Source organism: Myodes glareolus, chromosome 5 (assembly GCF_982192425.1).
Source record: "Myodes glareolus chromosome 5, mMyoGla1.1, whole genome shotgun sequence".
Lineage (NCBI taxonomy): Eukaryota > Metazoa > Chordata > Mammalia > Rodentia > Cricetidae > Myodes > Myodes glareolus.
Genome location: NC_142030.1, coordinates 24317253 through 24332315, shown reverse-complemented (window position 1 = coordinate 24332315; position 15063 = coordinate 24317253). Strand labels below are relative to the sequence as shown.

General features: G+C 49.8%; 1 protein-coding gene across 2 annotated transcripts in view; it reads left to right on the top strand.

Annotated features, from left to right (window-relative positions):
* Window positions 1-15063, top strand: part of Olfml2b (olfactomedin like 2B) — a 37371-nt gene that overhangs the window by 9363 nt on the left and 12945 nt on the right. The window contains exons 4-6 of one of the 2 annotated variants that reach the window (XM_048452733.3): window positions 7675-7851; window positions 12255-12486; window positions 14170-14688. In XM_048452733.3, coding sequence (XP_048308690.3) covers window positions 7675-7851; window positions 12255-12486; window positions 14170-14688 — 928 coding nt within the window. The remainder of the gene's footprint in view (window positions 1-7674; window positions 7852-12254; window positions 12487-14169; window positions 14689-15063) is intronic. The other variant, XM_048452742.3, reaches the window with a different exon arrangement.

Genomic DNA, 15063 nt, shown 5'->3' with positions numbered 1-15063 from the left:
GGAGGTGGGGTAGACACAGCATAAGTGCTGGAAGAGGGGAGGAGTGGAAGTTTAGGAGGGAACCCTATAGCTTCCAAGGACAACAATAAACCCAGATCATTGCACACAGACCTAGGTGGCACTGATTCAACGGAAGCAACGAGTTTCGCCCTTAACTCCAGGTGTGTCACAGACACAGAGACTTTCCAGGTTGTCTAAGACTGAAGCTGATTCTAAAGGCTGCCGGGTTAGAAGCATGGGCTGTGACACGGAGTACCGGCATATTGCTTCCAGGAGCTGGCTTAATCAGAGGTGGAGAAAATGATGGAGGAAAGATGATTAAAAGACAACTCTGTTGTGGAGCTTCTGTGGGATAAAATTTCCATAAATATGCAAATCTTTTTAAATGTTATTTATTTGTATGAATATAGATGTAAAGATTCTTTTTTATTGATTTTATTGGGCTACACATTTTTCTCTGCTCCTCTCCCTTTTTCTCCCCTCACCTTCTGTCCTCTCCCATGATCCTCATGCTCCCAATTTACTCAGGAAATCTTATCCTTTTCTACTTCCCATATAGATTAGATCCATGTATGTCTCTCTTAGGATCCTCTTTGTTGTCTAGGTTCTCTGGGATTGTGAATTGTAGGCTGGTTTTCTTTGCTTTATGTCTAAAAGTCACTCATGAGTGAGTTCATATGATATTTATGGAACCCCACCCCTAGTGGCAGGACACCTATAAACATTTGTGTGCACGTGTCTGGATATGCCTGTCTATGGCCGTGTGTATGTATTTGTATACGTGTGACTGCATATCCCATGCTTATAAAATATATGATACAAACTGGTAGCCCTAACCTGTAGTGTCAGCCACTAGGAGCTAGAAGCAGAAAGCTCAAGAGTTCAGAGTAATTCCTGGCAATAGGGAGTTCAAGGCCAGCCTGGTTGACTTAAGACACCATCACAAGTAACAGCAAAGAAACAAAAACAAATACATGCATGCCTACAATCTTTCGAAGTGAGGTTTCTGTTGCTGAGCCCGTGTGTGACTTTTCCTTTGTCCCTGTGCACCAGTGAGCACTGGGGAGGACATCGTGCATCAGCTGAAGCGTTTTCTCCAGATAGTGCTTCTCTGAGGAAGATTGGAAGTCTCGGCTGGATTTTGCAGGCTCAGAACTAGCCCTCTCCCTAGAACGCACTGGCCCAGGCATTGATGGGATTCTCCCCGAAATCTGAAGATCTATTGCTTTCTGTGTTTCTGACTCAGAAGGTACCATCAAAGGAGCATCCCGCGCTCAGGGGATACACATTTGCACTAACTAACAGGAAATGGAATTTCACCTGTGCAGTGCTGGCACTGAGTTAGGGAAAAAATTGCTTTCCAATCTTCCCTTCCGCCCTACCTCTCAGTCCATCAAAACACCCCCAAGTGCTCTCTCTCCTGCTCAGAAGGACTCTCTGTGGTCATTTTACCCTTGCGGCTTACTCAAGCGTAACTTTGGAGAGGAAGGTTTACTCCGTCTCCTGCAGTACACACTGGAAAGGCAGAGGGTCCGCTACAATGTTTCCAGTATACACGTCAGCTTTACTTAATTCAATCTACATCTTAATGTGAGTTCAAGCCAATGTGTCACCTCTCCTGGGGCTTTCTATGCTTCACATCTAATTTGCTACTGTGGAGTTCAAGATTTGCTTCTTGGCTAAAGGTATAGGAGTCTGCCTTCCATCTACTGGCTTAGGAACAGTTCATCATTGCCAGGATATGAGGGAGCATGGGGCTTGGTTTCAGGGGTAAGTGTCTGAGGGTTCAACTAACATTGAAACTCATCACCAGGAACCTGAACTCATCTGAGCCCCCTTTTCAAGCTTGGGACCTCCTGAGGTCAGTTGGCTGGGGATCTCCTGAGGGCAGCTGGGTAGTGGTAGTGCTCTTTGTTCCCCAGGCCTGGCTCAGCAGCACCTGACACGCACAAGATGCTCAGCAGCTGTTTAGTTAGGGAGGGATTTAGAGCAGCAGCCCGGGACTCCCTCACCCCAGGTCCACCTGCTCCACCAGCTGTGGGCAGAGGGATTGGGCCACAGCCTTCCGTGCCGCCGTCAGGCGCACCGGCTGCTCGCAGCTGCTCTTCCTACTCTCGCTCTCTTACTAGGAACTGGGTGGCAGCTGTCAGCTGGGGTGGCTGTCCCTGGCCATCTGGTCCGAGTTGTATCCTCAAGGGCTCACTTGGGGAGGGGACAGCCAGGGCAAGTCGACAAGAACCACTAGCTCTCCCACTTTTGCTTCCTTCACCCCTACACATGTTCACAATACAACTGCAAGACCACTTCACGCTTGCTATCAGCTCCCGAGCCTGGTGCACACCAAGCCGTGCCTGCCAGGTAGCCTGATGTATTGACTTGGGAGCAAGGTTTGGCCCACATGCAATCTGGCCCAGGTTCCTCCTTCAGGTATCGAATGTCTCCCAGGGCTCTTTCTTCCCTCCCTGCCTCAGCCATCCCAACCGTACATCTGTTTGTCTGCTGCTGTGACAGAAAAGGCCATTCTGCTGCTGTGCTACCTCTGTGTGTCCAGCCCTGTTTCGCTCCCAGGCACTCTGTCACACACAACCCCTGGTCTGCTCTCTGTAACAAGCGGCTTGGAAAGGTTCCGTCGGTGGCATGGCTATAAAACCAGGCTGTGACCTCCAGAGCCTTTTCCCATCCATACTCTTGGTTCTGGTTAGTAAAGCAAGGCCATAGAGAGCTGCCAGAGCTCTGCCACCTTCCTCCCTCACCCTACGTAGTTCTGTCGTAAGGAAGGCACCGTACCTTTTGTTTCTACCCTTCATGCCCACCCTTGTCCAATAGCTATGAGAGTTGAGTCTGCACCCAGAGGACACCCCTTCCCCACGCCCATGCCCCCAGTGTGCACATTTGGGTGTCCTGGCTTCCACACCAATGCAAAGTATATGCTGAGCAGTGTGTTGATGAATGTCCCTTGCTGACCCCCGTTCCACCTATGCGTTGTTGCTGCATTGCCCAGGGACCCTGCCCAGCCCGCCTGCTCCCTCCCTCTGGTTTTTGTACTCTTGCTTACAGTGAGCGCTGATGCCATATGACCTCCTGGGCTTGCTCTCAGCTGATAGCTTGCGATGCTATACCCAACTGCATGTCTTTCTGGTGCGTGACACTTTTGTGAACACTCGCCGGTTCCCTAGTCTAGAGACTCATAGCCAAGCTTCCAGATCTTTAATTGTGTTCAGCCGTCTGTTCTGACCCTCTGGGATGCCTGCTCTTTCACTTTTCCTCCCCACCCTCTACTTCATGGCGCCAGGATCCTTGGCAAGGACCATGTAGAATGCTGGCGTAAGCCAAATAGGCACCCTTCTTGCTGTCTTCAATGCGTTCTTCATGAGCCAAGTTGTATACTCTGTAAATGTCATGGCTGCAGCTGTCCCAGAGGGGAGGAGCTTGAGGCATGAGGGTGTGGTGTTCGCCCATTTGACAGGGTAGGATCCTAAGCACCCTGAGTGGGTGAATGCCACGCCACACACCTCCAAGAAGTGCCCCCGTGAAAGGTCCTTGGTGTGATGAAGGCAGAACCTCAGAGAGAGCCAGCAGCCATGCATGGGAGGTGGCTGAGTAGAGAGGTAGCCACAAAGGGGCAGCAGCTGCTGCTGCCACCCTGGGGACATCAGCTGGCTTAATCCAACAGGCTGATGAGGGTGATGCCACCTCCAGCCTAGTGTTTATTCAGGCGGCCAACAGGCTTTGCTGCTCCCACGAGGAAAATAAACTATATAACTCCTCTGGGGTTTTAGAGCTGGCCTGCGTCAAACCCTCCTCTGTGGAAATCCAAACTAAAGGCCTTGCTGAAATCAAAAAGAGAATTAGACTATAAACCAATGGGCAGGGAACCCCTGGGGCCCAGTGGGCAGGAGGTAGGAGGCAGGAGTTGCACCTGTGGGCTGCTGCACTGGAAACTCACGTTTGGGGGGTGCTCGGGAATCAGAGGGCAGCCTTTCACTCAAGCCCACGTGCCCCACCATCTCGAGCACTCCAAAATATCAGCCGTTTGGGTGGAGTCCTGGGGCCCTGGCTGGGAAGTGGGTCTAAGCACAACTCAGCCCTCTTGGAGTGCTGTCCCTGCCCTTGGTGAGGAGTCAGTACTGGCCTCTTTTTGTGTCACATTGATTTAGCTTCCCACAATTCTTTACTCTTGTTGGTGTTTTCTCGTTTCTTGGTCTGCTGTTTACTTCCTCATGGAAGATGACCTTCCCCAGAGTGGGATCCTCATTGAGCTGCCCCTGCGGTCCTCAGCATCCATGCGCTAATGGAGAAGTTACACAATGGGCCTCTGGCTTAGAGTAAGAAGCTATGGGAGAGATGGCTGCTCTAGGCTGGTTCATAAGGATGCCAGAGACCAGGAACCTTTCCGCTCTCACCCAGGAAAACCTTGGCTGTCACAAACAGCTTTTCCCTACTTCTGTTTACTGGCTACCTCAAACTTCTACTTAAGGCTGCATTTCTCAAACTCCTTTGTGGACTCAGCACACCTGGAGATTTTGGGGAAATTAGAGTTCTGATCCTGCATGTCTGGGAAGGGAGTGGTGCTGATGGTGCTGGCCTCTTGTCCATACTATGAGTAGTGAGGATCTGTGGGAGCCCAGCATCCTGATTTGCTCTGCGGATATAGGACCTTTCGTGCATCTGAAAGTTAACTACAGGGATGCTGTGGCATCTTTAAAGTGCTTGGTGCTGCTGAGGACTAGCTGGACTGGTCGGGGACCCTTAGTAGTCTAGTAAGTGAACTTCAGGAGCAAAGGCCAGAGGGTTGGGCGATGAGTCAACTCTGCCACTTTTAATTTTTATTTATCATGATTGTGTGTAAAAGTGATATGTGTATGTGTGCCATAGTTCACGTGTAGAGGACAACTTAGTGGAGTCAAGTTCTTTCCTTCCAACTTTATGTGGGTTCTGGGAATGAAACTTAGGTCTCCAGGTTTTTGAAGCAACTGACTTAACCCTCAGAGCCATCTTACTGGCCTTCTACCAGTTTTTTTTTCTTTTAATGACATTTAGCAAATTGCATCCATACTGTAGGCCACAGCAGCTTCTCTGTAATATGAAAGGTTAGGCCTGAGTGCTGTTCCAATGATGATGCTGTGAACAATAATTGCCGAGTATATTCTCTAGGCAGTCAGAGGTACCAGTTCATTCCATCCTCATAACCGTGAATAGGGAACGTGCTGGTACTGTCAACATTTCACTAATGGGAAATGGTTGCTGAGGGAGTTTAAATAACTTGCCTGAGGTCATCAAGCTTGGAATAGCAGCGGTGAGGTGTGAACTGGACTCCCTCCTCCTTAATCTATGACTTTAACCATTGCACCCCTGAGGCCCTGTCGGGAAAAGGCCGCACGCTCTCATTCTCGGTGACTTCTCCAAACGAGACCCGTTTCTCACGGACTGTAGCTTTCACAGTGAATTCTGTGCCATTTAGAGAGCCTGGCTCAGGCTAACCTGTGGAGAACATGATGAGCTCTTGTAGAGCTGGAGACAAACTGCCCCTCAAACTCTGTGCTGGCCGTTCCTGAGTCTGGAAAGTTTAGCAAGAATCTACTGCGCTCCCCTGGGCCACCCCCACAGGAGGCCTGGAGCCATGGTGTCTGGGTGTCACCATCTTCTTGGCTATGTGAACATCACCTTGGCTCTGAGCCACCCAGGCTCCCTTCTAGGACATCAGTGGCACCAACTAGGCTGCAGGGCTCTGCTTTTGAAACCTCTAAGCTCTTGCACTTTGGTCTGGTAAAGTGTCGAGAGCAAATATATCTTCTCTTTTACTCGGCTGCTTCCTCTATCAGCCTCACCAACTCCAAAAACAGGTCCCAAAGGTGAACGCATCTGACATCTAAATTTAACTGATTTTGTGCGCATGTGACCCTGGGGATTGAACCAAGGACCTCACACATGCTAGGCAAGTATTCTACTGTGGGCTATAGCCTCAGCTCTTTTTATGTCTTTTATTTGGACAGTAAGTTGCTGAGGCTGTCCTTGAGCTGGCTCTGGATCCCAGGCTGCCCTTGAGCTGGCTCTGGATCCCAGGCTGCCCTTGAGCTGGCTCTGGATCCCAGGCTGTCCTTGAATATACAGTCTTTTTTTTTTCCATCCTCCTATGTAACTGGAACTATAAGCCTGAGCTACCAGCCCTAGTTACATAGACTATTTTATTATATTTATTTTCAGAGCTGAGGATGGAACCTGGGGTGTTGTCAAAGATAGACAAGACTTCTACTACTTCTACTGCTGAGCCGCATCCCCAATCTTCCCTTTTAAAAAACCTTTCATTTCTTATTTGTATATGAGGGCATGCCCAGGTGCACACACACGTGCACACATGTGCACATGTCACATCACGGATGTGAAGGTTGGAGGACAACTTGCAATAGTTGGTTCTCTTCTTCCGCCGTGTCCAGGAATTGAAACCAAGTCATCCCCCTTGGTGGAAAGCCCCCTTTCTTGCTGAGCTGTGTTGCTAACTCCACTCAGGAATAACATTTTGAAGGGTTTTATTTTTATTATTTTTAATTTTGTGTAAGTCTATATGCCTGTGTGCCTGTGTGTCTGTGTGTGGGCACGTGCATATGAATGCAAGTATCTTCAGAGGTGGGAGATGTCAGATCTCTGTGGAGTTGTAGTTACAGGAGGGGTGAGAGCTTCCTGATGTGGGCGCTGGGAATCGAACTCGGGTCCTCTGCAAAAGCCCACGTAGACCATGTAGAGACTTATGGAAGCCTTAGTGTAGGACCATAGTTGGACATTGTTGGATCTCTATGACGTCGCTCCCTCTAAAATAAACTACTGGGCAGAGAAGACTAAGCTCTGTGATTCAGATCCCACCCGCGCCCACCTTTGGCAGGTACCTCCCCGCACTCCTCCTGCTCGAACGTTCTGACTGTCATGTCCGTCAGGTGAAGAATGTGTTGCAGTGTCTCTCCCCTGTGACAGCAGCCCCCTCCCTGAGACAGAACTCTGGGGGCATTTGGAGCCTGCCTCAGACGTTCAGAAGACAGCAGTGCCAGCTGACCGTGATGCAGCTTTGGCCCTTTCTGGTGTGAACCGGGGTTAGAGTCTGGCATCTGCCAACTTGGGGTCATTTCAGGCAGCTGTTGTAAGGCATGGGTAGGAAACTCTGAAGTCAGCCTACCCATTTTCTATGTGAGTGATCCAAAAGCGTGGGAATGAATGGTTTGCGCTCACAGGAAAGCAGTTAGCACACTCCTTTCTCTGACCAGCTTTTCTAAAGTCACCTCAATACACTCCTTTCATCCACTGAATGACTGATTTACTTGTGCAAGTGAATGGAATCGTTGGCACTGTTCTTCATCACTTGGTAAGAACACTGTATACTAAGAGCCAAAAAAGAGCTTGCCGGGTGTCCTGGCCATGGCAGTGCTGTTAGTAAGGAAGCTAAGGTAATCTGGGCATGCTTAGCAGTTGGGTGTCTCAGAGCTGAAAACACTGCCCGGGTGCCTGTCACTGGTTCCCAGAAGAGTGAGCCTCACTCTGAGCCATCCCATGTATCTCTATGGCTGCTTATCTCCATGCTCCAAACTGTCCCCACGCCTACTCATCTCATGGTAGTTAGCTGCCCATTGCCTGTCTCCAAAACATTTTAATGTATTCTCTTTTCAAAAACTCTTTTTATTTCCTCAGGAAGTCTCTAAAAATCTCACCAAGGAAAACGAGCAAATCAAAGAGGACGTGGAAGAAATTCGAACCGAGATGAATAAGCGAAGCAAAGAGAACTGCTCGGAAAACCTCCGAGACAGCATGCCCGACATCCGCTCAGCCCTGCAGAGGGATGCGGCGGCAGCTTACGCCCACCCAGAGGTACAGCCCCACATCCCCAGGGCATCTCCTCAGCCTGGAAGCGTGAGATCCGCTTTGGGAAGAGCTCTTCAGGGCTTAGTCCTTCCACAGCCAGGGTCTCTCTTCTGTGTAACAGCTCCTTAGGTGTGATAAGCAGAGATTAACCCAGTTTCACTCGACACTGACAGCCAGGGAAATTCAGTGAGTAAGGATGGAAGTTGGTACTCAAATCTGGATCTTCTGAGCCTTGACTCCATTCTCATAATGCCCCTATTTGTGAGCATGTCCTTGCGGGACATATGTGCTCTCGTACCTGGGACCATCCAGGTGTGCATCTGTCCGGGCATCATGACTGATAGCACATTTTTTCCTCTCAGAAATGTCTCAGCTTGGAGACAATATGGTCCTCCTGCTTATAAGGGACTTGTTTAGCCACTGTCATCACTGTGTGGTCATCACAGAAGTTCTGGAAAGCAGGCCAGACACAGGTCAGTACCCCATTTTACAGACGGACATAGATCTTGGAGTAGTTGGAAAGCAGCAGCAGAGCGTTTCAAACTCTGTCCCTTCTACTCAGCTGTAAAGCCCCGCCAGTCACCCCAGCATGTAGGGAAGCAAAGGAGGCATGGAAAGGGGTTAGAGTCTTCATCTGACTTGTCCCACTAGGCTATGTCTTTTTTTTTTTTCAAGACTAGGTTTTGGTGCCTGTCCTGGAACTAGCTCTTGTAGACCAGGTTGGCCTCGAACTCACAGAGATCCACCTGCCTCTGCCTCCCGAGTGCTGGGATTAAAGGTGTATACCACCACCATCTGGCTTAGGCCCTATGTCTTAAAATTTGTGCCACCTCACAAAACAATGGGCCCAAGACCATGTATGGGTCAATACATGGACCCATTTGGGGGTGGCTTAAGATCCAAACTGTGACAGGCCACATTGTTTTGTGGGACTCTGTTGCCTGGGTCATTGTGAATTTGGATAGAAAGGAAGAAAGGTTGTGTATGTGGACTCAGGATTCTTTTTTCCTTTGGTTGGTTGTTGGTTAGCCTAGGCTAACCTAGGCTAGCCTCAAACTTGCTATGTTGCCAAAGATGGTCTTGAACTCCTGATCCTCCTGCCTCCACCTCCCAGATGCTAGGGTTACAGAATCTGTAGACCACCATGCCTGGTCTTTGAGGTGCTAAGAACTGAACCCAGGACTTTGTGCAAGATAAGCACTATGCAAAGCAAACTACATTCCCAGATTACAGGCCCAGAATGCTTGGGTAAAGAAACTCACTGTAGTGGGGCCAAGCAGGCATACCTGGTGGGTCTGGGAACTTTGGGGCACATATGTTCTGAAGGCAAAATGAGAGATCAGGACTTTGAGGCCACAAGCACTGGAAAAGTATGGTGTGTGGACTTCCCCAAGATGTAAGTCAAAAGCGATTCTATGCTATAAAAACGAGGAAGGGTAATAATTATCTGGCTTTTTATGTTTTTGAAACATTATATTTCTTCAGAAATAATTTTTCTCATGTTTGAGTATCCCTGACACACTGGCCACTAAACATGTGTTTAGCCTGCCTGGTGGGTCACCCCTGAGAGAACCCAAGATCATAACCCCAAAGCCAGAAGATTTGGGGAACCAGACAGAGACTTGAGGGCACTTACTCCCCACTTGGATCCTGTGCCCCTCATCTCAGTCTCCAGTGCGGCCAGTACTCCTTGCCTTCTGCTTCCAGCTTCCCAGTCAGCCAGCTACGCTGGAGAATTCCGTCTGTTGTTTTGATGACACATTCTGTGGTATGTTCAGGAACCCAGCTCAGATTTCCTGAGGGCAAACTGCAAACCAAATCAAACACATCAAACTCCTTTCCTCCTTGCTCAGCAAAGTCCGCATCCTTCCTTAAGTCCCCACAGTGCACAGTGCTAAAGTTAGCACAACCCACCTAGCCAGGCCGGTAGTGTAGGAGGCCCACAGGTCGACTCATCGTCTCCCTGTGCATGCAGCCCTGTGTCTTTGGTGAGCACCATGCTGCAGCAGGGGAAATGGTTTGGCTGTTGATTTTTGGTTTTTGCAGGTAGTGTCAGGCAGTTCTTAGGATGGCAAGCGATGTTTTTGTACGGTGGTCTTCCAACATGGGCCTTGACTAGAAGTTTGGCGGAGGGGCTCAGAGGCTAGGGTGAGTGGCAGAGTAGGAGTAGACACACCAGATGCCAGGAGCTGAAGTCATTTGGCAGACTCTTGGATGAACAGAAAGAGGCAATCAGAGCATGGTGGGGGCAGCTGCCACCCACTTCAACTTGTCGCCAGTGAATCCAAGGAAATTATATGTTGTCTGGCAAAGGCTGTCCACCGTCTTGCTCCATATCCTTGGTTGGGACAAAGAACTGCCGTCCCTGCCCTTTTCGGAGATCCTGGAACTAAGGACAGTTCCTGAGGTTTGCCACAAAGGAATGACAGCTAGCTTCTGTAACCCAGAGGGAAACCAGGGCCATCAATTAGACGCCCCTGGACATTTGAGGTAGGGGCTGCGGCAGGGGCTGCCTGTCAGCCTCACAGGCAGTTCTTTCCACTAGGAAATGAAACATCTTCCACGTCTGCTGGGAAGTTGCCAGGCCACAGCCCTAGGGACAAGAGGATGCGAGCCACTTTTTGAATGGCAAGCAAGTAGTGTTGCGGTTACAACCAGTGTGTCTTAATGTAAGAAAGAACATAGGTGCAGGAAGTAACAGCAAGGCCTACTTGACGATTGCGTGACTTCATTTGTATCCTCCTCAGCCACTTCCCTGAGTGATTTTTCAACTAAGTTACTAAATGTTTTCTCATTGGTGAAATATTGGTAACATTACATTGCTCCATTTTTGTGAGGATTAAAAATGATAAATGTGGTTTGGCCATAATAGGTGCTCACTAAAGTGGCATGACCAGCAAACCGACGTCCCTATTCCTCTGGTAGAGGTTACCTCACAGGAGCAGAGGTTTGAGGGAGACCCAGGGAATTGGCATGGAGGGCGGAAGCTGCCCAGGGCACAGCGGACATCCTAGCATGCTTTGTGTTCTCCTGGGCAGTTCTTTGACCCCAGTGAAGGGAGACTGGCAAAGATGTGTACACAGCCTTCCAGCTGCCCGTCACCACTATGTGCCAGGGAGACACACTTATTTAGGGTCTGCCGTATCTGTTGCACCATTTGGCAAAACTTTCGTCATGGGAAAACAAGTACAGTCGTGAGCTGTAGTAGGAAGGGAGCATGCCAGGTTTTCTCCAGGCTGAATTTAAAGGTCAGAACAGAAGCCTGGTTTGCCCCCTCTGCATACAGTGATGGGGTGTTGTCATGATGGCTGGACCTCTGGAGCTAATAAGGAGTGAATACAGCCCTACTGTACCCTGACCTGGGCGCTGTCTCTATTAAGGCCTTCCTCCCAAGCCCTGGAAGTTCAAGGTTTAAGGAACCTTACCCCTCTCCTCTGATCAAGGAGGAGGTTGATAGCGTTGGTGACCACAGAACGCTACCTCTTTCCTCAGCCACTGGCATCCTCAGGAGAGCAGGGTTGGCCCCGTGCTCCCACACTCACGATCAACTACTCCTGAGAGCTGGAGTCGCCTGCAAGGTGGCCCTGACTTTGAGTCCAGCCAATACAAATCTTGCACCCACAGTTCTTTGCTCACCAAGTGGGTGATTGTCCTGCCTGGGGAGGCTATAGCGATACTGTCACACAACAGACTCAGGAGGCCAGTGTGTGGCAAAGGCTCTCTGAAGGGCAAGGTAATTTTTCAACACAGCCAATGCCATCCAGGTGACATTCTCATAGTGTCCTCGGGATTTCCCAAACTCCAGGATGCTTATCTTCAGGCTTCATGTCACTTGACAAAATCAAATGCCAATCATAAATGGAGGCGGTTCCTTGGGATTATTATGATTCAGAACTTTAGTAGATATTAAGGAACATCTGACTGAGGAAGTGAGAACGTGGGATGGCCTCCTCTCCTTCATATTCTCACAGTCTAGAGAAGCGGCAGCTTCCTTAAGTTGGCACCCATGGAAAGCATCTGAGGGAAGCCCTGTCATGGAAGTGCAGTCTTATTTCCCTTGAGAATTGAGCATTGGAGAAGTCTTCTAGGCCAGCCTCGGATTCAGAGATCCACCTACCTCTGCCTCCAAAGTGCTAGAATTAAAGACATGCATTACCACACCAGTCCTGTGCCTTAATTTCTTAATCCGTGAATGGCCGTGAAAAAAAGTAAGCTTGATTCTTTTGTCGTTTGTTCATTTTTTCGAGACAGGGTTTCTCTGTATAGCCCTGGTGGTCCTAAAACTTGCTCTGTAAACCAAGCTGGCCTTGAACTCACAGAGATCCACCTGCCTCTGCTCCAGTACTGTCCGTCCTGTCCCATCTCCCTGACCAGTGAGTGACTTGTCCTTTCATTTTGTCCCCTCTGAGGAACAGTATGAAGAACGGTTTCTGCAGGAGGAGACCGTGTCACAGCAGATCAACTCCATCGAACTCCTGAGGACACAGCCACTGGCTCCCCCTGCAGTGACGAAGCCACAGCAGCCCCTGCAGAGAGAGGTGTACCTGAGGGGTCGGCTGGCCTCCAAGCCCACCGTCATCAGGGGAATCACCTACTATAAAGCCAAGGTCTCCGAGGAGGACAATGACATTGAAGAGCAGCGTGAGTGCGGGTCAGCGGGGCGGCCCCAGAGGCAGGGCAAGGAGGAAATGGCCATTTGGATCCTGTAGAGATGGGGCTCCACACACTGTCTATAGCACAGTGTTCAGTTACCTAGGTGTTTGCTGAGAAGCCTTGGGCGGGTCATTTAAGTTTTCCGGGTTTTAGAAGACACCATGGCAAAGGATAGATGAGCTGGAGGGACTTCTGCATCCGCTTGTCCAGTCCTTGTTTGCAGATGGAGAAACCAAGGCCAGGACAGAATGACTTCCTTGGAGACACTTGGTAGGCTCTGCCATCTGCTCCTCTCCAGGGTCCTCCAGCTTGCTGAGTGTCCAGCACCTGCCCCCATCCACTTTCAACCTTCCTGCCTTTTCATAAGGAATAGATGAACCTAGTTCTGTGTTGTCTCCACATCTGCTGTCATCTTTCTTGTCCTTGCCCAAAGCTCCCAGGAAGCCACTATTCCCCCTCCCTGAGCCAGCTCTTTTCCTCAGCTGGGATTTGGAAGCAGCCTCCCTAGCTGCCTCCCTGCTTCAGCCTGTTCTTTCGTCTGCTGCTTTATTCTCAGCCTGAAGCTGCGGAGTTATCTTGCCTGCTTTAGCTGTGTTTTGTTACTGACTGCGGGAGCTCTCTCCAAATCCTGCTTCCCGTCCAGCCCCTGGGATGCCTTCTCCTTGCCTGTCACTTGCGGTTCCTCTTACCTCCTGGTGCTCTCAGTGAACAGCTGAAATCTAACTTTCTGGCTAATTTTCTAGCACCTAGAGCCCTTGTCCCCTCTAATGAATCTTTGCTTCCCTCGTCTTTTCTGCTCAGAACCCTTTAGCTTCATCCATGTCACCCAGAATAAAAACTCAATTCTACAGGGACGCCAAGCTGCCTGTGGCCCGAACTCCATTTTCCTCTCCTTACCTCCCGCTCACACCCTCTGCTCTGTCCACACTGGCTACCTCAGCGGTCCTCAGCCTCAACAGGCTTGTTCAGGCCAGGGCTTCTCATCAGAGTCTTTTCCACCTGGAATCCTCCCATCACCTCCCCCACACTACTTGGCTTACTGTGTTACCCTCTCCAGGATGGCTCCCTATCCATCTCAGTGAGGCTTCTCTGGCCACTCTATTCATCCCTGTGAGGTTTTAGGCCTTTTTTTTAAAATTTTCTTTCTTTCTTCCTTTAAAATTATTTTTAGACATTGTTTTCCAGGCTGGCCTCCAACTGGCTGTGTATCCCAGGCTATCCGTGAACTCACAACCCTCCTGACACACCTTCCCAAGTGCTAGCATTGCAATGTGAGCTGTCCAGGTTCATAGTTCTTGATTGCTGCTCCCCAGTGCCCCACAAAGCTGGGGTGAGAATAGCAGCAGTTTGTTCAGAGACTCCCAAGGAGAGACACTGCCCTTCTACCCATGTTCCTGGCCATCTTCTAAGTCCCCAGCCAGGAGGGTTTGGGATAGACCTCAACTAGAGGACTTGTATAACATGTACGAGGCCTAGTCAACATTTGACAGGTTCAATTGTCAAAAAGAAAATAAAAGTGATAAGGTGAAATTTTGCCTGCACTCCCTCTCCAAGATCACTACCACCTTGCAGCAAGGAACCCCATTCACCTGCCAGTTGCCACCCCCCCCCATTCTTGACCGGATTGTTCCTTGCCCCAGGCCACAAATGAGTCTTGTGTTTGTTCCACAGATGATGAGCTTTTCAGTGGCGACACTGGTGTGGACTTGCTGATTGAAGATCAGCTCCTGAGACATGAAGACCTATTGGCAAGTGCCACCCGGAGGCCAGCAACTACCCGCCACGGTGCTGCTGTAACAACTGAGGCAAGCGTCCAGGCCACATCCTTGTCCTCAGTCCAGGCCTCTGCCTCAGCAGCCCGCCTTGCTGATCCTGACCAGGCCTCAGCTGGACAGCCCTTGGCAACCACGCAAAGTAGCACAGTGTTTCCAGAACCTACAGGGGCGATGCCTTCTACTGAAGTCCCACCCACCACCGTGGCCCACACAGTCATCCCACCACCTCCAGCCTCCATTGCTCCAGCAATGGTTCCTGAGGACACATTTGTGGAAGAAGCACACTTGGTCCCAGGGTTGCCTGACACAGCTGGGACAGACCTGCCCGAGGAAGAGGAGACTACAGGGCAGGAAGCAACTTCTGCTGGCCCTGTCCTGAGCCCCGAGGAAGAAGATGACATCCGGAATGTCATAGGTGAGTCTTCACCCCTGCACTGGATCTCCTCTGGTCAGTTTGGTAAAAGGTAGAGAATGGTGTAGAGAACAGGGACTGGGAAGCTAGGCCTCTAGCTGCAGCAGAGCACTGGACTTGCATGAGCGAGGCTCTGGGTCTCACTATCAGCTCTTCCAAAGCAACACAAGAAAGGCCAGTGAGGGTCTGCCTCTGGCCGGCAATTAATTTTCACATCCAGCAGCATGTTACCTTTTGATGTAACATGACATTGTCACCTGCAGAATACTGAAGAACTCTGCTACAGAGTTACAAAGAAAGAAACAAATGAGTAATCAGAAAACAAAACAAAACCTACAAAAATATCTTATATTTTAATTAAGTTTGCAATTTTATATA